The 25,596-nt window shown below is 37.5% G+C and overlaps 1 protein-coding gene across 3 annotated transcripts in view; it reads left to right on the top strand.

Annotated features, from left to right (window-relative positions):
• The window catches only part of TDRD3 (tudor domain containing 3), a 119,793-nt gene that overhangs the window by 51,490 nt on the left and 42,707 nt on the right, over window positions 1-25,596 (top strand). For all 3 annotated transcript variants that reach the window (XM_075741735.1, XM_075741733.1, XM_075741734.1), the window contains exons 4-8: window positions 11,513-11,673; window positions 13,786-13,927; window positions 21,343-21,414; window positions 21,948-22,097; window positions 22,823-22,963. In XM_075741735.1, the coding sequence (XP_075597850.1) occupies window positions 11,600-11,673; window positions 13,786-13,927; window positions 21,343-21,414; window positions 21,948-22,097; window positions 22,823-22,963 (579 nt within the window). In that variant the 5' untranslated portion in view covers window positions 11,513-11,599. The remainder of the gene's footprint in view (window positions 1-11,512; window positions 11,674-13,785; window positions 13,928-21,342; window positions 21,415-21,947; window positions 22,098-22,822; window positions 22,964-25,596) is intronic.

Raw genomic sequence — 25,596 nt, 5'->3', positions numbered from 1 at the left:
AATATTTGAGTATATTATAGGATAAATATATGAACATATTAGTTAATCCACTAGATTTCATAAAGAGAGGAGTCTTTTATTTCTCAACCTCAAAATGCTTAAATGAATATGAACTATCCTGGCAACTTAATTTATTACTCAAAAATCATTTAACTTGTTTGATCTTGACATTGTATCAGAAGTTCATTTTTCCCCCTCTATTCTTACTAGGGCAACAAAGCAGGTTAGGAATAAAGCAAAGCAGCTGTATGATTACGATACATAGTGATACATGTTGATGCTGTATTACTTGACTTACTGGTACATGTGATTATAGCTATACACTTTATGTAATTTTCCTGTTACTTTGTATCCTGTAGGTTATGTGGATAAACCATGTTAGATGGTATAACACTATATATGCTACAGAATAGTATTACATTCAAAACTTGGATGTGCTAGATTTTTAACACGTGTTGTATGTTTAGATAAAAGTTAAATTTTGCCCCTTCAGTCCTCCCTTCCTGTTTTCTTCCTTACATGCAGTTGAGTGGATAAATGAAGGAATTTTATTTTAAACCTAGTAGTAGTTCTCAATTCAGATCATTATCCCTCACTTCCAAGTAGTGACAGTCTATATCACTGATGTGAAAGTTCTAAGAAACATTTTTCATTACTGTTGAAATTCAAATAGTGATAAATCAAGGTGCTTTATTGTAAGAAAGCAAGATTGATGAGAGAGGCTGTTAAGAGCTGTTCAGATTGTTTTTTTTCTGCTGATGCCATTGTCTAAATGGACTGGTGACTGCTGCAAACACTGGTTTCTACTAGAACAACAGCAGGAGCATTTTTGTCAGATAGGAAAAGCCCACTTGAGAGAGAGAGTGTATTGCAGGATCATAGTTTTTAACCAGGCAGCAGTCTGTGAATGCAATATGTTACTTATTAAACTAACTTTCTAGGAAAAGTATTAACTTTATTTCTTATTATGTGGAGCTATGTTTTTTGCAGGTATTACTTAAAAAAATCAAGATGATATTTTATGAAACTGATTGTTTACCTGTTTAGGTTTCTGGATAACATGCTCTTCAAGACACTTCAGTGCTTAAATAACTCTTCACCACCTAAAAGAATTTGATCTAGCTCTTTCTTATGTCTATGAATTTAATATTTTTCTTCCTCTTCAGTATCCTGTTTTTAAAATATTGAAAACAAGCAAAATAATTGCTTTTTATGGCATCTGTTTTTGCACTGTTCATTTCTCGGTTGCTTAATTGGAGTAATATTCACAAGGTCCAAATGTATTTGGTTAAATATAATTCTCCAGAGTATTAAGGTTGTATGTGTGGTAATGCTTGCCTTACTTAGTTTTTCTGTTGAAACATGATTTCAGTTCAAACTGACTTTAGTAGTACTGTTTTTTCAGAGTTTTGTGGCTTTATGGTAGGATTTATTTAGAGGTAGTTGTTCAGTTTTCATTCATCAGTAAGGCTATACCTAGTAACTTGTCCATTTCCTTTAGAGAGAATGTCTTCTAAATTTCCGTTGTCATTACATAGTTCAAATGGTCAATTTAAGGTAAAATTGTCATTAATTTTGTCAATTTGATGGATGTTAAATATGAGAATCTACTTACATGCTTTAAAATATTTGCTTCCAGTTTAGCTGCTCAAGTCACCATTTGGCTTTTTCTTGTTTCTGAGCTGAAACTAGAGAAGGTGCAATTGTGCCATTTGTTTCCACAAAATACAAAACCTCTGCACAAAAACGAGGGATATGTGTTTGAAAACTGCAGTGGTTGGTGCTGTGGAATACCTGTGAGATAACAGCTTCCCTTTCACAGGAAAAACCTTCTGCACACACAAATACATCTATATTTTGTAAAACTGAACATCTCAGAAAATGAAAAGGTGGAAAAGGTGAGAGAAATCTAGTTTAATTTTCAAGGATCCCTGTTAAACTTGCTGCTCTCCCCTCAATGTACGTTCTGCTTTGTGTTACTGTGTCATTTTGAGGGTTCTCATTTTTGTTACTGGCTGTACAAACCAGTATACATATAGGATCCTAAATTAAAAAAAAAAAAAAAAAAGAAACTGTTACTGAATGGATCTTGATAAAGTTCTGCATGGGATTGTCTTACAGTTGACGAAGATGGGTGACTGGGTAATAGGATTGAATGCTGCAGGAATTCAGTAAAATCAAAACTTTCTTTATGAAAGTTTGTTTGATTCAAGGTATTTATGTTTCCCAGATTGTCAGATAGTTGAGAGAGATCTGTGCTTACAGACTCCTTCAATTTTTAATGGTTAAAGAGTGAAAATACCGAGCAAAATGGTATTTTTTGTCTTAGGTAATGACTCTTGACAACAGCAGCAGGAATTTCGAGAAGCTGGAGGAAACAGGCAAGACAGAAGAAAACTATGGCCCCTAATGGTCTTTGTTAAAGACAAATGTTTGTTTAACAAATGGTTAAATTTGTTAAATATCAGGGACTTAGATACTGATAGTAGTATTGTTAAGGAGCCAAGAGTTTTTACATGTGAACTTAGAGTAAAATTTAGTTTGATCTTACTTTAATCAACTCTCTTTTATTTGGATCATAGATCTTAGAAAATTCTTCTAAAAAAGCCTAAACCAAACACCTGCAAACTGTTTGCTGGAGGAAGATAATCCTTCAGGTTTTGAAAAGAAGTCATGATTGCACAGAAGTCTGTGTTTGAGAAATGACTTCTATTCATAGTTTTTAGCCCAGACTATTAGTTAGTATACTCTGCTTTAACTGTAGTGTTCCCTTTTTTTTGAGTGACATAAAGCAAATCTGACTACTTAATAAGTGCTGCTGTTTAGCTTGCATTGTATACAGATATTTTATGTTACAGAACTATATGCTTATAAAGGAGAGTATTTGCTTTATGCAAGTAAAGGATACAGTTGAGACAGGTGTGACTTCTTAATATAATCTCTCAGTAGAAAGTAGTCATTTGTTTTCTGAAGCATGAAGTCACGTGCTTCAGAAAACAAATTATATGCTACTATTGTTCCTCTCATCCAAGAGTAGGATCAGTATTATTTATCTGTATCTTGAGAGCATATGATGTATTTCCATCTTGCATAGAAAATAACTTTATTTTGTATTATTAGTGCAACAGGCAAATATTTGCATAAAAGCTGTCAGAGTCCTGGTGTGAAGCACGGGTATTCAGCTATTATAGGTGGTTATCAACGTCAGTCATTAATACATAAAAATGTTTTATTCACTCATTTATATCTGTGTTTTCTATGGATTTAAAAAAAAAATAATATTACCAGCATTCACCACAAGATGGCCATATTTGCATAGGATTTGAAAAAGCTGAACCCTCCCATTTCCATCTACATGACTCTACACCATAAATATCTGTTAAGTATTTTTAATAGAGTAAAAATGCAAGGATGACTATGAAGTTTTATAATGTATAATGTAGTAATGTTTAAGGCATAACTGGTTTTGAGTATTTATGTTCCATTGCAATGGAAACATTCAGTCCAGAAGAAGCATTCAGAAAGGATTTCAGGATTTCACTTCTGAGCTGAGATGCTTTCTGAATACCAACAGATTTATGGTAAGCAGTTAAAACATAAGTGGCCAGTGATTCTAATTCCTGGTTAAGGTTACTCATATGCATCTCAATTTCTCTCTCATTAGGTTAATACAACTAACTGTGCTTTGTTGCCTTTTAATGTCTCTTTGATTGTGGATTTTGGTTTCCTACAGGTTTTTCTTTGGTTTTTTTTCTCCTTAAAAAAAGAGATGTTCAGATTTGCTCTTCCAGTTACAACTAATCTGCATTTTAAAAAAACCTCCTTCAGTCCTGAGGTGCTTGTCTTTACTGTCCAGTGAGAGGGATTGCTACATCAGATCTCCTGATGTTACGGCATTTGAAACTGTATGTGTCAAAAGTAATCCCACACATTTTTAGTTGTTTGTTTGTTTGTTTTTTCCAATTGAGATGATTTGGATGAGACTATGTGTGCGGTAATGCTGGCAAATCAAACTGCATCCTGGTGTTTTTAGAAATAACTCTTTGGCAGCCTTAGGTAAGCTGTGGGCCTTGAGCTCTTCACCTTGATCAGTGGTTTGATTGTGTTCTTAGTTCCTAATGCCTATTTCAGGAGCTCTTAAAAAGACATGGTTACTTCCATATTTTTAAGAAAAAGTATATAACGGTAGATATGATAAGCTAAAACTTTGTGAGAGGCTGACTAGTTTTTGATTTCAGACCAGTTTGTGTCCATGCAATGCCTCTAGGAAGACAGTGCAGTAACAGTTTGGAAAAGAGTAAAATATAGTCTAGTTGCTAAAACTTCTTGAAAATTATTGGTGGATAAGGGAAGAACAACTGATGTCATCAAGCGGGACTTGTGCAAAACATTTGACGCTGTCCCGTACGACATCCTTGTCTCTAAATTGGAGAGACATGGGTTTGACGGATGGACTACTCGCTGGATAAGGAATTGTCTGGATGGTCGCACTTAAAGAGTTGCCGTCAACGGCTCAATGTCCAAGTGAAGAACAGGGACGAGTAGCATTCCTCAGGGGTCGGTACTCTGACCAGCGCTGTTTAACATCTTTGTCAGCGACATGGACAGCGGGATCAAGTGCACCCACAGCACATTTACCAACAAAACCAAGCTGTGTGGTGCAGTCAACACGCTGGAGGGAAGGGATGCCATCCAGAGGGACCTTGACAGGAGGGAGAGGTAGGCAAACCGCATGAAGTTCAACAAGGCCAAGTGCAAGGTCCTGCACGTGGGTCAGCACAATCCCAAGCACGACTATAGGCTGGGTGAGGAACGGTTTGAGAGCAGCCCTGAGGAGAAGGACTTGGGGGTATTGATTGATGAAAAGCTCCACATGAGCCGGCAGTGTGCGCTTGCAGCCCAGAAAGCCAACCCTGTCCTGGGCTGCATCAAAAGAGGTGTGACCAGCAGGTCCAGGGAGGTGATCCTGCCCCTCTACTCTTGTGAGACCCCACCTGGAGTACTGTGTCCAGCTCTGGGGCCCCCAACATAAGAAGGACATGGACCTGCTGGAGCAAGTCCAGAGGAGGGCCACGAAGCTGACTGGAGGGCTGGAGCACCTCTCCTGTGAGGACAGGCTGAGAGAGTTGGGATTGTTCAGCCTGGAGAGGAGAAGGCTCCGTGGAGACCTTATTGCAGCCTTTCAGTACCTGAAGGGGGCCTGCAAGAAATCTGGAGAGGGACTGTTTACAAGGGCATGGAGTGACAGGACAGGGGATGACCATTATAAACTGAAGGAGGGTAGATTTAAATTAGATATAAGGAATAAATTCTTCACTACGAGGGTGGTGAGGCACTGGAACAGGTTGCCCAGAGAGGTTGTGGATGCCCCCTCCCTGGAAGTGTTCAAGACCAGGTTGGATGGGGCTTTGGGCAATCTGGTCTAGTGGAGGGTGTCCCTGCCCACAGCAGGGGGGTTGGAACTAGATGATCTTTAAGATCCCTTCTGACCCAAACATTGTATCGTTCTATGGTTATTAGCCAGCTGTTGTTCAGTGTTTGAAATTTTATCTCTGAAACTTAAGGATCTGAAGAGATTAATGTATTACAACATTTTCTGTCTTGATCATATTGGTAGGTATGCTTCTAGATATTTTGTCACCCTAGCTTGATCTGGAGCATCTCCTTTCATTCTAAGGATGGCAGTGATGGTTTAATCCCTATTTGTGAGCAGTAATGTCTTAATTGGCAGACATCGAGGCAGGTATAAGCGCTGTTTGAAGTGCACTGATACAAAATATTTTTACTGACTTTCGGGATTTGCTGGAAAGGCTCTTATTTGTTGGAGATGGAGATAGTATTTCCAACTGTTGACCTGTTATTCCCCTCCAGTCAGTGGGTGTAAATATTTCAGAACTATTTTTTTTTTTTTTCTCAACATGGTGTGATGTAAGTACTTAGATTCACTTCTTCATATTGAAGAAGCCTATAAGCTAACTACACGATTGAATGACATTTTAATTAATTTAAACTGTGTTTGGAAAGACCCGAGTATATATATCATAGGATAGTGTGGATATTTGTTTACTTTGGGTTTTTTTTTTTGTGTGTTTGTTTTTTTTTTCCTTTCCAAGAGTCATGTGTGTTCTTGAATTAGCACTGATATGTTTTTGTAAGAGGAAGGAGTGGATGTGGTGTGTATGAATGACTTTTTATTAAGCTTACATTTCCAGTCAGTCCTCTTACTCCTCTCTGCTGTTACAAATTTCAGATGCTGACTTATCCAGTAGTTTTATCATAAGTTAATGCAAAACCTACAGTCTAGATATTATATGCCATTATATAAGATATTATTATTATATTTTTTACCTTGAAAAAGTAAACAGACCATTAATTATGTGATTAAGCTTGTCTTCATTCCACGACTCATTTAGTCTAGTACTTTTATTTGCATCCTTAACGTAATTACTGAAAGCTGTTTATACTACTACTACGGCACATAAAATGCAATTTCTTTATTTTTCTACTTGTTTCTCTTCTTTTAGTTTTTTTTTTAATTAATGTCATCTGAGCTGCTTTTCATAGCATTCTAGCCTTAACATGTGTGCAGTTGCTTGTCCAGTTTGTAAGTACTTCTGGAGAGAGCAAGCTACAACTGTGCTGTTTGAAACTTTAGAATGAAGGCAGTACCTAAATAATAATATGGGATTTTATACAAGAAAATAGTCACAGGATCACAGAGTGGATGTGATTGGAAGAGTCCTGATGAGGTCATCCAGTTCAATGCCCGTACTCAAGCAAGACCACCTAGAGCCGGGTGCCCAGGACCATGTCCAGATCTCTTTTCAGTGTCTTATAAGATGGAGATTCTACAACCTCCCTGGGTGGCCTGTTCCAGTGCTCAGTCACCCGCAAAGTAGAAAAGTGTTTCCTGATGTTCAGATAGAGCCTCCTATGTTTCACTTTGTACCCACTGTCATTCTCCAGGCTGAACAGTCAAGAGTTCTCTCAGCCATTCCTTATAGGAGAGATGTTGCAGTCTCTTAATCACCTCTGTGGCCGTTTCTGCCCACTCTTGGTGTTTATCCTGTAATAAGTTTGGTCTTTTCCATGAGATCTATGGAAAGGTTAGACTTGATGGGCCATTGAGTTACACTACAGTGGCCCATCAGTCAGTGTTTGAAGAGTTCTGGACTTGGCTACTGTCTCCATTATGGGCTGTTTTTAGGGTTTCTGTATCTGTATATTTAAGTTATTACTTTTTCCTCCTCTCGTCTGTCTTGTATGCTCAATAGCCATTTACCAGATGTCTTTACAAAATACATATCCTTTCATTCCAGATATTGTTACAGTTTTGTCAAATTGCAGTCCCTTTTTTTCAAAGGGTGTAGGTTGTAGAAGTCTTGAAAGAACGAACTTGCTTTAATCACAAGCCAAACGTATTGTCCATTTTTAGAAACAAATTGATCTAGCTGAGGTTTTGAAATGTTTTCTCTTTCTTCCTCTTCCTGGGGGGGGACTCCTGTGTGATGTAGAAATTGTCTGATACACTCAACATTACTGTATGAAGTGCATTAGTAAGGGAACTGAAAGCTGTGTTTTTATAATGGAGAGCAACTCGCAACGTTAACAGTGGGGATATAACCAGTCCTACTACTTAGGATACTTGATAATTTACTAGAAATTTTTGCTGAGACAAAAATTGTCTCACCTTTTGGTATGTGACATTCAGCACCTGAGTGCTGAAGAGGTTTCAGATTGGCTGACTCTTTGATTAAGTATGTAAGTGTACCTGTTGACCCAAATTGATTTGATTTTTATTTATTTATTGTAGTATTTTTTTCCTGTCTTGGTTCTCACGATGGCACTTTAAAATAGTCCACTCGAGTACTGGTGTAGGTCTTCTGGATTCACCTGGAATCCTGTGATGGTTGTCCTTGTTCTATGGGAAGACTTTATTTTCTCCTGTCACTATGTGCTTGTTGTATGTGATGAGAGGGGAAATGAGCTGAACTGAGACTGGGAGGCGTGGATGCTCTAAGGTCCTGATGAAGTCAATGAAAGTAATTTGTGGTGTTAATGTGGTGTATAGTTGAGAAAACTACACACTTCCATTCCTTGTTTGCACCTGTTTTTGAAGTGACATGTAACTAAGTTTGTTAAAGAAGCAGACGCTATTGTCCTAGCTCAACAGATGAACAGCTTTGCTTTATTGTAGTGCATGCTTGACACTGAGATACAAAACCCTGAGCATATTGGCATATATATTCATAGTTAGTCTAGCCCTCGTTTCTTTGCACTCCAGATTTTTAAGGTATCGACTGAACAGTTGTTTAAAACCAAAGGCAACTACCTAGAACTAGAATTTGTTCATTTGTGAAAGAAATTGCCATCATAGTAAAGCTACTGTTCAGCTGAGTGACAAACCCAGTTGTGGTTAACTAGAAATGCTTCTCAGTTGCCTAGTGATTCTTCATCTTTACTTCAAAAACATTGTATAATGTTAAAAACTGTTAGTGTTAATTTATGACAGGTATAGACTTGTGTTGAAGTAACCCATGAATGTGGCACTGTGATTCATTGACTACTATAGAAGGAATCTTTTTTTGTTTGTGTTTTGCTGTAGTTAACAGATAGAGGAGGGGAACTTGTTTTCATACTATACATTAGATTTTCAACAGAAGCAAAACTGGATATAAAGGGAAAAAAATTTCCATTTGTATGAGAAACAGAATTGGTCTTTTAATTGTTACTGAAAGAAACAAGGTTCAGTCAGCATTTAATAAAAATACTGTGGTTCTTATTTATGCTCTTTTATTCAAATATTCAGTATTGAAGAAAAAAAGATAGAAAGCTTTAAGTTTCAGTAGATTCCAAATAGAAAACAACTTGAGCTTTTGAGAAATCCTCCATCCTAAATACTGTATTTTTCCATGGTTTGATTTGAAGTCACGAACAATGCAGGTGCCTTCAAATGTAAAACTTATTTGAAAGTGTCAATAATAGGAAAATTACATAGAAAATTTATATTACTTGCTATTGTCTCAAGATTGAAAGCTGGAGAGAGACTTTTTACAAGAGCATCTAGTGATAGGACAAAGGGTAATGGTTTTAAACTAAAAGAGGGTAGATTTAGATTAGATACTAGGAAGAAATTCTTTACTGTGAGGGTGGTGAGGCACTGGAACAGGTTGCCCAGAGAAGTTGTGAATGCCCCCTCCCTGGAAGTGTTCAAGGCCAGGTTGGATGGAGCTTTGGGCAACGTGGTCTAGTGGAGGGTGTCCCTACCGTGGCAGAGGGGTTGGAGCTAGATGATCTTTGAGGTCCCTTCCAACCCAAACCATTCTATGATTCTCTGATCACAAAACCGTTGAAGAAGTGAAATCTGTAGGGTGCTGCTTTTGCTTCTTTTAGTGACTGTTTTCTTTCTCTTAATACAATTTTGTGCTTTTTTGGTATTCCAAAGAATTTTCCTTTCTTTTTTTGTTTTCACCCTAAATAAAGTTCCTGTTTATTAATTTTCTAATTTATCTAGTTTCACTGCTTCTATTCTTTTGTTTATTCATTTATCTTTTCTTTTTTTATATATATATATATATATAAAATTTACCTCCTGTTATCTGCTCTCATTTTGTGTTCTTCTGGGCTACCCGTTCTGTTTCTCAAAAGGAAGAAGCTGATGAAATGTGCACTTTTTCATGCTTTCTGCTGTCTCTTAGGTGCTAGAGATCAGTTGAGCAGCAACAGATTATTAATTTTTATTTCTCAGAGGGATCAGGATGACTGTGTACTTCATCACTGAAATGTGATGAAGTGGTTTGGTTGGTTGGTTTTGGGTTTTTTGTGTGGTGGTTTTTTTTTAACATGAACTGTGATGTGTATAGCAGGATATGTTGCATTTTTAGGTAACTGTGGTGGATTGACCCTGGCTGGGGGCCAGATGCCCGCCAGAGCCGCTGTATCACTCCCCTCATTCACTAGATGGGAGAAAAGGTGCAACGAAAAGCTTGTGGGTCGAGATAAGGACAGGGAGAGATCACTCACTAATTATCGTCACAAGTAAAAACAGACCAAACTTACAGAGGGAATTAATCTAATTTATTACTAAGCAAAACAGAGTAGAGCAATGAGAAATAAAATCAACTCTGAAAACACCTCCCCCCACCCCTCCCATCTTCCCAGGCTCAACTTCACTCCTGGCTTCAACCTCCTTCCCCCTCAGCGGCACAGGGGGATGGGGAATGGGGGTTACATTTTCATCACGCGGTGTTTCTGCCGCTTCTTCCTCCTCAGGGGGAGGACTCCTCTCATCGTTCCCCTGCTCCAGCATGGAGTCCCTCTCACGGGAGACAGTCCTTCACCAACTTCTCCAACGTGAGTGTCTCCCACGGGGTGCAGACCTTCAGGAGCAAACTGCTCCAGCGTTGGGTCCCCCACGGGGTCACAAGTCCTGTCAGCAAACCTGCTCTGGCGTGGGCTCCTCTCTCCACAGGGCCACAGGTCCTGCCAGGAGCTTGCTCCAGCGTGGGCTTCCCACGGGGTCACAGCCTCCTTCAGGTGTCTCCACCTGCTCCGGCGTGGGGTCCTCCACGGGCTGCAGGTGGAATCTCTACACCCCCTCATCCTTCCTCCATGGGCTGCAGGAGGACAGCCTGCTTCACCATGGTCTTCACCACGGGCTGCAGGGGAATCTTGCTCCGGCGCCTGGAGCACCTCCTCCCCCTCCTTCTTCACTGACCTTGGTGTCTGCAGATGTTCTTACATCTTCTCACTCCTCTCTCTGGCTGCAAAAGCTCTCTCTAACTGTTTTTCTCTTTCTTAAATATGTTATCACAGAGGCGCTGATTGGCTTGGCCTTGGCCAGCGGCGGGTCCGTCTTGTAGCCGGCTGGCATTGGCTCTATCAGACACAGGGGAAGCTTCTAGCAGCTTCTCACAGAAGCCACCCTTGTAGCCCACCCCCCCCACCCCGCTACCAAAACCTTGCCACGCAAACCCGACACAGTAACCAACAAACAGTAGTGTCCCTTGAGGTCGTTAGGTTCCAATTGCACCTCTGTTTGAAGAAGCTGGGTTTCTAGTTACGAAGTTTCTAGTTTATGAAGTGGTTGTACTTGAAATGTACTCTTGATACAACTAGATAGTCTTCAAAGCTGGTTGTTTGTTTCTTTAGAACACTTTGTCAATGAGACCCTGCGATACAGCATGTGAAATCTTATCTGGACTTCATAGTATGTTGGCAGTGACAAATATTTGTGGTTTTGTTTGACACCGCCCCCACCAACTCTTTTAATTAATTTCTTTTGCATAATTGGTATTGCAGAGATGTATGAAGCATCACAACTGTTTCTCTGAAAAAGCCATTTTTAGTGTGCTTTAGAAGGTATAGTACATGAGTGATAGAAATTGAACATGATTGCCTGATCAAATTACACTTTCCTTTGCCTGGAGGCATCTGTTAGTGTGTCTGTATATTGCAATGTGTTTGCTTCATGGTGTTAACAGTTTTGTCTTTTTCTGTTTTGCATATATAGCTGGAAGGGCCATGTGTTCTGCAAATACAGAAAATACGCAATGTTGCTGCACCAAAGGATAATGAAGAATCTCAGGCTGCTCCTAGAATGTTACGTTTACAGATGACTGATGGACACACAAGCTGCACAGCTATAGAATACAGTAACATGTCAAAAATAAGGTGAACAACTTTCTTTTCAAAGTTTTGCTTTGATACTTAAATGTCCTTAAAATAATGGAAGTATCTTTAGTAATATATGGAAAAAATGTCTTGACAAAACAGGTTTCCCTCTCAGATTTTGTACATAAAAGAGAACCTTAAATTCAGTACGCAAAGGGATATATGAATGTAATTTACAATACCATTTATGGAATTTTGCAGCCATCTGCTTAGTTGGAGTTGACATGGCACACAGCACTTCAGGTGTGTGCAATCTAGAGTCAAATTCCCGATTTTTAATAGTAGCAGATCTTTCACTTGACTTTGGTAGCAGGAATGTCACAGGTCTGACGCAACTAGTGCTGCTTTACCACGGGCAAGGCTTTAACTTGGATTGAATTAGTAAATGTTTCTTCAGTTAAAAATGAAGGGTAGGAGAGCTAATTACTGTGGAATGTGGTGATTTTTTGTGTGTTTGGTTATGAAGATACTGAAAATCATCTCTAGTGTTCAGTATCTGGAGTCATGCTATGCTTTGCTCTTCACTCCAGTTCAGAGTACTTTGATTTTAAAAAAATCTTCCTCTCTCTTTCTCTGTTAGTTGCAACAGTTAAATATAGATATATACTTCCATTTTTAAATGTCATATTTTACCGTTAAACTGCTCCTTCTGAGCAGGAGCCACCTTGCAGATTAAAGTGATGCTGTCTTAAAAGGTAGAACACTTAATGATATTTTAATTTTAGCTTGAGCCAGCAGAACTTGGAATATCATATTCCAACATGAATATAAAGAGAACAGAAAAGGAAGGCAAACAGGCTCCTGCGTAAGTAGTTTCTAGATCACAAAATACTTGAAGAACAACACCCAACAGACAACATAATTTGAAACTTTTAGATGATAAAATCTCAAAACTGTCAGTGAACTCATCACTCTGTAGTAATGAAGTGAGCTCTTCCGTTCAAGTAACATTGTATGAAAATTTAATTTGTGTTGTATGTAGTTGTTTCAGGTTTGAAGTTGGATTATTAACCTGGAATAACATGCTATTTCAGTACATACCATTTCTTTAATAAATGACCCCCCTCCACAGTTTTCTTTTAAATTCTAAGTTCTTCATGACTTGGATTTCCATTTACCCCTCCCCCCTTTTTCATAACTTTAATTTTTTGCCATATTTCTTTCATGTCTTGATTTTTTTCTGATGTCATTTTTTTTGCTTTTATCAGAACAATACTGAAAATCCATTAATATTACTAAGGTTAATGCCACTAGTGCTGAAATTTGCTGACTCCACTGTGAATGTCCCTCACTGTGTGGTATGGTCCTATGATTGCAACAATAACTTCAGCATATTTTAAAGAGATTATTGTCACTCATTTGAAAGGTTATAACTGACTGTGTCCTGTTTCTCACAAGAAAAATCATAGTTTCCAGATTGTGCTGCTTGTCATATCTTTCAGTTACGGCTTGAAGATGCATGATTCTTTTATGCATCTGTTGTTTTTCATAGAGTAGATTCACATGAAAAGAAGGTGAGGTACCTGCTTGTGGGAGTTGACCGCAGAGAGCATCCATGTGTTTTTAAATGGTAGAGTAATGAGAGAAAAAGCAGTACAAGATGTATGGTTTTTGTATTTATTCTGGTACAGTCCTGGCTGTTAGTAATGTATAGAAAGCTTCTTTTTTAACAGCTCTTTGTTTTTTCCTAAGTTAAATGTCTAAAACAGATGATTAACCATCTGGAGATCCTCTATTAACTGTAAATGCATCCTAGGATGAGGAAGTTAGATAACTGACTTTGAGACATCTTCTGTTAGTCTAAACAAATCATATCCTTAGTTTGGTATTGTTAAATTGGATTTTAACCAAACAGACAATTTGCAAACATTCATCTCTGTTAGAATCTAATTTGCAATATGGCATTTTTGTGTAATGAATGGGAAGCATTCCAATAAAACTATTGAAAAGTTCTGTGCATACTGAAGGAATTATTGCAGAGGTTTTTGATGCTAATTTTTATTTTGAAATATGACAATAGTAAAAGTATAATAAGAGTAGAATTTTATATGGTTTTGGTGGCAGAATATTAATAAAGGTATTTGAAATATTTGGCTTTGTTTCTATTTCTAGCCTGAACACTCCACCTGGAACAAAAATTAAGCTTTCAGGAATTGTTGAAGTGAGAAATGGATTCTTGCTGTTGGATGACAGTAACACAGCAGTTCTTGGAGGTGAAGTGGAGCATCTTATAGAAAAGTGGGAATTACAAAGGGTGAGGTAACACCACTTGAAATACTTGTCTTAAAGGATGCATATTACATTTAATGACATCAAGTTTAATATGTTGAAAGTAAACTTTCCTATGATAAGCTTTTAGAACTTTACTGTCCCAATATTTTCAGGCATGCAGCCGGATATATGTAAATATTACATCTAATCACAGAATGGTAGGGGTTGGAAGGGACTTCTGGAGGTTGTCTAGTCCAACCCCCCTGCTAAAGCAGGATCACCTAGAACAGGTTGCACAGGATGGGGTCCAGGTGGGTTTTGAATACCTCCAGAGAAGGAGACTCCACAACCTCTTTGGGCAACCTGTTCCAGTGCTCGGTCACCCTCACAGTGAAGAAGTTTTTCCTTATATTGAGATGGAACTACCTATGTTCTAGTGTGTGACCTTTACCCCTTGTCCTGCCACTGGGCACCACTGAAAAGAGTCTGGCCCCATCCTCTTGACATCCACCCTTTAGATATTTATAAGCATTGATGAGATCCCCTCTCAGTCTTCTCTTCTCCAGGCTAAACAGACCCAGCTCTCTCAGCCTTTCCTCATATGAGAGATGCTCAAGTCCTCTCATCATCTTTGTAGCCCTCCACTGGACACTCTCGAGTAGTTCCCTGTCTTTCTTGAACTGGGGAGCCCAGAACTGGACACAATATACTCTCCAGGTGTGGCCTCACCAGGGCAGAGTTAGAGGGGGAGGATAACCTCCCTCGACCTGCTGGCCACACTCTTCTTAATACATCCTAGGATACCGTTGGCCTTCTTGGACACAAGGGCGTGTTGTTGGCTCGTGGAGAGCTTGTTGTCCACCAGGACTCCTAGGTCCTTCTCCACAGTGCTGCTTCCCAGCAGCTCAACCCCTAACCTATACTGGTGTGTGGGGTTATTTCTCCCTAGGTGCAGGACCTTACACTTGCCCTTATTGAATTTCATTTGATTTCTCTCAGCTCAACTCTCTAGCCTGTCCAGGTCTCGCTGAATGGCAGTGCAGCCTTCTGGTGTGTCGGTCACTCCTCCCAGTTTTGTATCGTCAGCAAACTTGTTTTGGGGTGCACTCTGTCCCCTCGTCCAAGTCATTGATGAATATGTTGAATAAGACTGGACCCAGTACTGACCCTTGGGGCACGCCACTAGATACAAGCCTCCAACTAGACTCCGCACCGCTTATCACAACGCTCTGGGCCCTGCCATTCAGCCAGTTCTCAACCCACCTCACTGTCCACTCATCCAACCACACTTCCTAAGCTTACCTGTGAGGATGTTATGAGAGATGGTGTCAAAAGCCTTACTGAAGTCAAGGTAGACAACATCCACTGCTCTCCCCTCATCCACCCAGCCAGTCATGCCATCATAGAAGGCTATCAGACTGGTCAGGCATGATTTCCCCTTGGTGAATCCATGTTGACCACTCCCAATAACCTTGTTCTCTTCCGCATGCTTATTGATGACCCATGGAATGAGCTGTTCCATCACCTTTCCAGGGAAGGAGGTGCGGCTGACTGGCCTGTAGTTTCCTGCATCCTCCTTCTTGCCCTTTTTGAAGACTGGAGTGACACTGGCTTTCCTGCAGTCCGTAGGCACCTCTCCTGTTCTCCATGACCTTTCAAAAATGATGGATTGTGGCAATAACATTTGCCAGCTCCCTCAGCACTCATGGGTGCATCCCATCAGCGCCCATGGGTTTGTGGATGTTGAGTTTGCCTGAATGATCTCTAACCGAATTCTCCTCGACTGAGGGAAGGTAGTCTTTCTCCAGACTCTCTCCTACCTCCAGGGTCTGGGATTCCTGAGGGCTGGCCTTACTATTAAAGACTGAAGCAAAGTAGGCATTCAGTAACTCCGCCTTCTGTGTATCCTCCGTCACCAGGGTACCCACCCTGGTGCAAATGAAGATATCATAAGTGATCTTTGCATGGGAACTGATTCCTTTTTTAGTCTGCAGTGTTTGAAAATGTTAATCAAATGTGTTAAGTTTATTTCACTGCAGTTATGGGTGGTTGCTTTCCTAAACAGTGTGTTTAGTACCAAAATATTATAGAATTATGCCTTTTACAATTACCATCTGCAGACTATATTTTTGAGGCAAAAAAAATACAGTAAGTGCATAGAAAGCATTGAGTTTGGTAACCTTAAGTATGAATTCTATATTGCAGATTTCATCAGTGCTTAGGTAAATTTGTGATTAGAAAAACAAATTGGAGGTTTTAAAATCTTTCAACAAACCATAATTGCTTGTAAGCCCCTTTCCTCCATTTTAGCCTGGTTTCTGTCCCAATAGAGCAAAAGCTGCCACAGAAAGACTTTTTTCATTCATTTTCTCACAAACCAGTGGAACTTCCCAGGGCAGGAAGTTGTGACCCTGTTACAAACAGTCCCAAATACTTTCCAGATCAACTATCACTACTACTACTACGCATACATCTCTCTACTTTTACATCTACATCTCTGAAACAGAGTAGTGGCTTATGAACATGGTGGTCATTTCTGTGTAAAGTACTTCTTTTATTGTTACTGATGCTAAGTTTGGCATAGCCGTTTTTGTTATGGGTAGCCTTTTTTGATGTTGGTTTGCTTTTTATTTCTTTGAGCAAACTGGGCCAAAATTTATTTGAACATTTGAGTTACACAGTGTCCACACTAGTAGATTCAGTTTGGCATCCTTTTTTTGCTTTTATAGTTGAAAATAGTTTTTTAAAAATGTTCCTGTTTTTAAATGAAGCTGCCTTTTGATTAAAAAGAAGGTTCTGGGGCCAACAGCAGAAACATCTCATTTTTATCATTTTTATTCATATTTAGTATAAAGTCTTGTGAGTTCTCTCCAGTTCAAAAAGTTTTAAGATTGTTGGGGATGGGAGAGACACACATAGATCTAATGCATTCTTAAGGATGCTATCTAATTGGTAACAGAAGGGTCAATAGAATTGGTTAGCTTTATTGGTGATATTTTGTACAGTTTGTTTTCGTGTTTCTTCTATGTGGACTTTTAACAAATACATGTTGCTTTATAAATATTAATTTGTTCTTGAGGTAAGTGTCAAGAAATAACTTGGGACACATTCTGTTTACAAGAAAGCAAACCGTTTAATAACCATAGGTGTGCTGCTGACTGCAACTTTCAGCACTTCTTGTTAGCCAGTTCTGTTTAAACAGTTTTTGTTATAAAAAAAACATGTGATATGTTTAAAAGAGAGGTAACTAAGTTTTCACTGATACACTCTGATAAGCTAAAGTGTAGAAAGTTAACTATTGCGTATTGCTGTGTCCTCAATTCTCTGGCTCCATCTTGCAGTTTGCCAGATTATAATTTTCTTTTTCTCATTGACTAGCTCACAGTATATGATTGGGTTCCCAGCATGAATGTGGCCATGTCAGAAGAGCTGTGGGTGACAAGAAATCAGTTTGGACAGGTGAACAGTGATCACTGGAAATCGTAGTTCCAGTTCTATATCTGGAATGACAGCTAGACGGATAGGGCTCAAACAAGTCTATAGAAGCCAGATGCTACTTTGATAGCAGTTCCTGCATGAACTCGATGTGTCTGTCCTGTTCAGAAATCTTTACAGAACAGAACAGTTGACAAATAAGCGAGATTGTCAACTCAAAGATATCTGAGCGAGGACATTGCCATTCCTTGTCTAATCTTGCAGCTGAAGCTTAAATGAAATGCTGCATTGTGTTTGCATAAAAAGACAGAAAATTTTTATTTGTGTGACTATTTGAAATTACTTGTTTTGAAGCCAGTTTTTTTCTGTCTACTGCAATGTCTGAGGTGTTAATTGAGCTTCTTGCATAGATGATGAAATAAGTTTCTCTTACACTTATTTAAAAAGTGCTATTAAGTCAAATAATATTATAAAACTTTAGAATTTAAGTTGTTTATCCAGTCTGAAATTATTGCCCTTGCACCTGTCAGCTTCTAGTTGCATAGTTGCATTACTGTTTTGTTCCATTCAGAATGATGTTTGAAATTGCTTTCAGAAGGAATCAAGTTTTAGTAATGAAAGACTCACACTAGAAATATAGTGCATGTGGAATGAATGCAATATTATCACACTGCAAATATAGTTCATGCGGAATAAACGTGGTATTTGTTGTAGCATTCAATTTTATTGTAAGGTAATTCTTGCCTAGAAATTTCAATATTTTTTTTAAAGTGTCACTGTTTAAGTGACAGAAAATAAATAAGGAGTAAATGAGAATGTTACTATGTGATCTTTTTCTAGACTATTTGGAAATATAAAGTAGTGTGTCATGGACTCAGCGGAGAATACAATTCCAAATAATTATTGCTTGATAGTGTTCCCAGTGTTCTGGTGGTGACTAGTGTTTCAATCAGTGAGGATCAGTATCTGCACGATATTGTTGGTACACTTCTTATGAAGGGGGAGTACCGTCTGCTGTTATTAATCAAAATATCAGACAATCTGTAAGTGAAGGCTGAAGCAAACTTTGCTGAGATGATTGGTGAGACTGTGTGGTAGGCCCTTATATTTTTAAAACATAGAATCTGACAAATTATGGGTTATCTAAAAGTAAAGTTATGTAGTATACTTGATGATTCTTACATTTTTGGTGAAGGTGAGGTTAAGTATTGAGGTTACCTGATAGCAAAAGGGAGTAGTTTTATGTATAGTTCAAAATTGGTATTAGAAAGAAGTGTGAGAGGATAATCCAGTCTTGTATTGTAAGCCTTTGTTTCTGAAGAGATTCCCTAGGAAATATTTTTTAATGTCACAATCCAAATATAGCAGAAAGGGTAAAAGAGGCATACTAAATGTATTTATCACAAAGTTTATGGTAAGTGATAGTTACTGCTGTGCTACAAGCAAATTTAATTCTAAGTTTAAAAATAGTGTTCTTGTTGCCAGTTTGCTTTTTATTCGGTGCAAAGTGAAACTTAATTTCCAAAGCAGTTGTTCTCAGCAGACAGTGCTACCTGAAAAGAAAGTGTCAAGGCCGTTACTTACCATTAGACAGAGTTCTTTCATTCTGGATAACAATTTTATGCAATAAATTGTTAAGATTCAAATTTCATGTAGCTAAATGTTAGTAAATATGAAGTCAATTTTTAAGTGCTTTTTTGCTATTTACCAGATTACATGTTTGAGCAATAGTTTGGAGTAGTCTTTTTCTTGTATGTTTTTCCTTGGTTCTAGTTTGGGAAAGAAAAAAAAAAGTGTGACCTTAACTTTAATCTTCCTGATTATAGGACATGAGGAATTAACTATGATCAAATACTCGAGTTCTTAGGCTATCATATAAATATTTTTATTATAATTTGATTCAGTGCTGAAGTTCATTCCAGAATTGCCTACATCTCTCTAGGTACAAACAAAAAAAAATAATGTGTAGGGTTTATTGGACCTAGAGTGCCTACCCTGGGGAAGTGAAGTGACTTGGCCATGAAATGACTTGTACTGTGCTGCTTCAGTTAATAGACATGGGAAGGTATGAGCACGCTACAGCAATCAGCCCCTGGCTAGCTTGTAATTCTAAGGCAGTGCTTTAAGTGAACTGATTGAAACTAAAGCAGAAAAATTTTATGATTTCTGAACTTCGAAGTGCTTTGTTTTGAATAATTTATTGAATCCTTTATCAGTGTTTTTTGCTCTTAAGGCATGAGGAAAAGGATTTTTACATTTTTTTTCTCACCCTTGAAAGGAATTAATAATCATAAATGATTTAGAAAATGGTCTTTGGTTCCTGAATAAAAGCAGTTAACTTTAAAAGAGTGGACCAAAAGTTTTGATTTGGTTACTAGCCACATTAATATTTTAAGAAATTATTTGATAGTATAATGGCTTAAAGCATGTTCATGTTTATACTACAGTTCTCACATGATGAAATTAAATCAACTTATATCAGGGTAATAAATATATAGGTAAATTTCCTATATAGCCTTAAGTAATTAAAACTTTCTCTGCCAATGAGTAGTAGTAAATGATGTATGTAATCATGCATGACTGTCCCAGTGGGAATAAAGGGACTGTAACAAATGAAGATGATAAAACAGATGCATTATAGGAAATGGAATTTTGAATAATTTTAACAGTATTAAGGACCTGTTCTTCCTTTTTCTACTTCTAAAGTCAAATATTTCTGTGTAGTACAAAATAATTAACACATAACCAAATGTCGATTCCAGAGAATTTCATTCTCTTGCAGATTGCTGCTGTTGTCACAATTTGTAAAGAAAGAGAAAAAGTATATCAGCTATGAACAGATATTTTAATGCGATGTTTAACAATCCATCTTTTTACTGTTCATGGCCACTAGTAATTTGTATTATTTGAGAATGCTTTGTCTTCAGGCCTAGGCCACTGATTGCCTGATTGTGGCTAAGAGTTCAGAGTGCTTCTATAAATATTAATTATCAATAATTGTTATGTTTATTGTTATGGTCTTTGTGATCCAAAGATCTGCTGATGAATTTAGCATATGTACTGTATTTTTCATAAAGCCATAGAGGAAATGTTCTAGTGGCACAGTATTTTGTTTCCAACAGTGGCAAAGAGATGGTTTTTAGGAAGAGCACACAACCTGAGCTCTTATACAGCCTTGGCATCCAGAATTGTTGATTTATCTTTATCAGAAAATACAATCCTGAATAATCCTTTCAGTATTTGCTTACACATGGGTTCATGAATTTAACAGAGTGGTTGAGGCTGGAAGGGACCTCTAGAGGTCATCTGGTCCAGCCTCCCTGCTCAAGCAGGGCCACCTAGAGCCAGTTGCCCAGGACCATGTCCAGGCAGCTTTTGAATATCTCCAAGCGTGGAGACTCCACATGCTCTCTGGACAAGCCGTGCCAGTGCTTGGTCACCCTCTCAGTAAAAAAGTGTTTTCTGATGTTCAGAGGGAACCTCCAGTGTTTCAGTTTGTGCCCATTGCTTCTGGTCCTGTCACTGGGCACCACTGAAAAGAGCCTGACTCCATCTTCTTTACAGTCTTCCCTCAGGTATTTGTATAAATTGATCAGATCCCCCTGAACCTTACCTTCTCTAGGCTGAATTTGTCTGATCTTTTCTTAGATGTGCTGAAACTGTACGCCTTTACAATCTCTAGTGGCAGCAAGGTCTCTGGGTGCTATGTAAAGAAACATCTGCCTATTTGTGTGCTGCTTTGTTCTGTTACTGTAGATTTTGGTGTATAACTGAATTTTTTCCATTTGCTGTATGTGTTGCCTTCGTGATTCTGCAAATTTTCATAATTTTCTTAGTCTCCCTGCCCCTCATCCAGCCTTCTCCTTACTTAAGTGCCCCAGAATTTTAACTATATCATAGATTTTATTTTTTTATACTTAAAATGTTTATCTTGCAAGTTTCATGTACTCTCTGAAATAGAGACGTTTATCATATAATCTGGGTTTTGTTTGCAATTTATTAATCAACAATTTTCTTTTACAGAGTTTAGCAAAACACAATAGGAGTAACATTGGAACAGAAGGTGGCCCTCCCCCTTTTGTACCTTTTGGGCAGGTATAGTATACTTCTCTTTGTCAGTTCATTAAAAAGACCCTATATCATGATATCTAGGGGACCTGGTTCCAATTAGATAAAAGCTATCAAAACACTTTAGATCATGATGACTTGGATCTAAAAAATTTGCCCAGTTTAAAAAAAGTTATCCTGTCACTTTGTTGTGCCAATTTATATTTAGCACTTTTCCTTTCAATTTCAAAGTTAAGATTTTACTTAGTTTTTGAGCCTTTGATTCTTCCTCTCAGATCTTGTAGACGTAACATACTCCCTTCTTAAACAACAAAGGTATTTACAATAATCACATTGGCTACATCATGAACTAAGCTTAAAATGTAAAACTCCTTCTTTTTGGCCTTTCTAGTGGACCAAAGAAGTGTGCTCACAGCAAACTTATCTAGATGTCCTAGGTGTACATTTTTGCAATTATATTCTTTATTTAAAGTTGTGCTACTGTAATAGTATAATACTTTTCGTTTTTTCTTTTCAAATGAGCATAGGCAGTTAACTAAAACTTTCTTTTGCATTTTCAGAAATGTGCATCTCACGTGCAAGTGGATAGCAGAGAGCTTGATCGCAGAAAGACTCTGCAAATGACAAATATTGTAAAAACTGTTGCGGATAATGATGAATTTGAAAAGCAGAGAACAGCTGCTATCGCAGAAGTAGCAAAGAGCAAGGAGGTTAGAATGCATGTGTTGTAGCGTTTTACTTACTGTGATTGATCTTTTCTTGTTATTTTAAGTATTTTTCGCTAAAATGACAAATGCTTCCTGATGCTTGCCTCCTTATAATTCTACTCATGTATCTTTAAAAGGATGAATGCAAAATAGAATCTCCTTTTGGATTGATGAGAGTGTTCTTATTTTAATAAAGCTAATAAATGTATCATAATGTTTTATTGTAGATATGATTTTGATTTGATACCTCTGTTAAAAAATGTGGGATTTACAATTTAGCTAATGAGATTTAAGTAATAAATACCAGTTATCAATTGTCATCTGCTTTTTTTCAATTCTTAAAACCCCATGATTCAGTCTGAAAGAATAGCTAGGAAGTTTAGTTCTAACGTGTCAAGTTTTTATGTCCTCCTTTGGTTTTCCTTTTTAGTTTATTTTTCCAATTTGCTTGGTAATTCATAAAAACTAGAATTATATACACTTTTTACAGCCTCATTAGGGCATAGGGGAAAAAAATAGAAGTCCTACCTAATAAATTCATCTTTTTTTCTGTGTGTAAATTAGTACTTTATTTGTTGATGCAAAGCACAATCCTAAAAAATACAGCTGCATCAAATTTACTGCACTTTTTCTAAAAAGTCTACTGCACTTTTCTGCACTAGCTAAATATGAAGGCTTATTTTCATAAGTTTTGTTTACTGAAATGTTATTTTTGTGCTTATCTAAAGACCAAGACGTTTGGAGGAGGTGGTGGTAGTAGCAGAAGTAATCTCAGTGTGAGTGCTGGAGGGAATCGAAACAGGGAACTGTTCCAGAAAGAGAAGATAACAAAACCTGAGGGAAAAAATGAAGGTGTCTACCGAGAACTGGTAAGGTGGAAGACTTAAATGGAACCTTAACTGTGTACTACTAAAAAATAAAAAACAAATATAACAAAATTTAACCCAAAATACCCTGAGGAATAGGGGCTTTCTTTTCCAATTTATTTTGAAGTCTGTTTAGAATACTTAAGTTGCTTTTGTACCTTACTGGGATAGTTATGAGTTTCAATGTGATTTTTGTTAAAAAAAAAAAAAAAAAAAAAAGTTGCTTTATCCAGTAAAATTTAAACCCAAGTCCTCAGAAAACAATAATAGTAGTATATGTGGTATAGGACACTATGGTTTTATTTTCTTGTTTAAGTAAGCCTAACAGTTTTGCATATTAACATTTCTTAATTCATTTTAGGCAGGAAGACTTTCATCCTTCAATTTCAACATATCAAATAATATTTTAATGTAGCATTTTTCTGAATTAATTTAATATTTATTTTAAGAATCTGTTTTAATCCATTTACTTGACATTGAGAAGACTATTATTATTCTGATATTTAAGATAACGAAGTAGAAGTACTTTTATTGTGACATGGAAATATGCTTAGTCATAAGTAATGTTACATTTTGAGTACGGGGGGGTTACCATTGGAGAATCTGAACTGTGCCACTTAATCCAAAATATCACCTTCCAATATATTTCATAACTTTATACTTACTGATAAGTGTCCTTTGGGATCACTGCATTGAATTAAGTGGATATAAGATGAGCAGTCATTGAAGTTTCTGTGTTGATTACCTTAGAAATCTAAAAGTTTCTGATAGAGGAAGTATTTGTCATCAAGAACGACTATGGAAAGGAATTTAATGATTCTGGTTTGAGTGATGAAAGCAGACTGAAAAAGGCATTGCAACAACATAGTAGCTCAGTAAACCAGTATTACAATATTGATTATAACTTATTTATTGTTGAATATTTTCCACCTTATTTACTTTTACCAAAGGTTTAGCAATCAGAAGAAAAGACGTTTAGGAACAGTAACTGCCTGTTAAAATTTTGTTTGTTTAGTATGTGTCATCATCTTGCAGCAAGGAGAACCTCTGGCAGTGCTGTGTTCAGCACTGTGCTCAGAAATGTCAATATAGAGTTGTAGAAACATGGGCTGAATGCACCTCAAGACGTCTTTTAGTCATCCCTTTGTCCAGTGTAGGTGGTGCACCTTGTCATTCTTGACAATTGTGTGTTGACCTAAATAGACGTAAAAAAATCCCAGACAGACGAAAACCCTGACAGAAAAAAAAAAAGGCCACAAATTTTAAATTGGGTAGCTGTTTAAAATATTCTGTTTTCTGGGTTTTTTTCTATGAACTGCAAGAAACTTATCTTACATTGCACTGTAAAATGGCAGTACTTCGAACTTACCAAAACCTAATATGTCATTTAAGATATCTAGGTGCTGTTAAGAAGGAAATATGAACCCACTAAGATTATATAGAAAGCCTTATTTGATTATAAATAATGGGGTTTAGATCTTAAAGCAATGGATAATGAATTTGTGATTTCAAGTAGGTTTGATTGTTGACTTTCATGTATATTGTTGACTTGTATGTATATTTAGAAACAACTAAAGGGTTTTAGTCCATCTGGTGTGTTACCTTCCAAGAAACCTGGAGCATTGTATCTTTACCTACAAAACAAGAAACAAAGAGGTAGTTTTTTCTGTTTCTTTTTAGACAGACAATAGATTGTGGAGGTCAATCATCCTCCTCTCTTAATAGTCCTTATAGGATATGTCCTACAATTCTACTTGTCTTTCCAGTTTTGTATACGAGAAGCAAGATTTGTGCTGTTTAAATGAAGTTGAAGGGAGTTTTTTTGACATCTGAAGATACTTAACATGCTGCCTCCTCTCTCAAACAGTCTTTGTATCTGGGAAATTCCCTTTCCCTTGAGTCTCAAATTCTGACCCATGCAAGATTTTTTTTTTTTTTTTTTTTTTTTTTAATCCATAGCTGAGAGAATGGGTAATGTATATATGAGTCTTCATTTCCTGCTGGTCTTTGAACATAGCTGTCGTGCACAGAATTTCCACCGTTGAAAGGAGATGATGCAGCAGTAATGGCTAGAAGTTCTCTTCTCATCCAAACTAGCTACTTAGCTATAAAGGGGAGAAGAGTAAAGCAGATTTGCTGAGGAAGCATTTATCTCTGTTGTACCCTTGTTGCCATGCAGAAGAATCTATGAGAATGGCCCAGAGGAGGAACTATTGTATTCTTTCATTAAAAATAAGACATTATTTAGGCAACTGGAAGTCAAACTCAGGTGGGATGATGGTTCCCTGTAGACACTGAGGTCATGTTACTGCCCCATTGGTCTTCAGAGACCTTTGAAATTGCTATTCCTTTACTCGGTCAGTCTTTGGACAGTTAATTTAAAGAGTATTGTTGAGTTTGGGAATGAAGAAAACTACATGAAGGCATTTGAGTTAACATTGCTGAGCATGTGGGAGTTGTAGCCAAGCACTGCAAAGTCATGTCTTGCTCGTTACAGTAACTTTTGCATAGCTAAGCATAGTTATGAAAGTTATTTGAGTTGTTGCATCTTCAGGCTTGCCATATTGAGAAATCTCTATATTGAGATAGCAACCACGAACACTGATTTCGTGTCTCTGCCCCTAAAAAGGAGACCT

Source organism: Balearica regulorum, chromosome 1 (genome assembly GCF_011004875.1).
Source record: "Balearica regulorum gibbericeps isolate bBalReg1 chromosome 1, bBalReg1.pri, whole genome shotgun sequence".
NCBI classification, from domain to species: domain Eukaryota; kingdom Metazoa; phylum Chordata; class Aves; order Gruiformes; family Gruidae; genus Balearica; species Balearica regulorum.
Note: the sequence above shows the minus strand (reverse complement) of the source record. Positions and strands in the feature narration are given on the sequence as shown.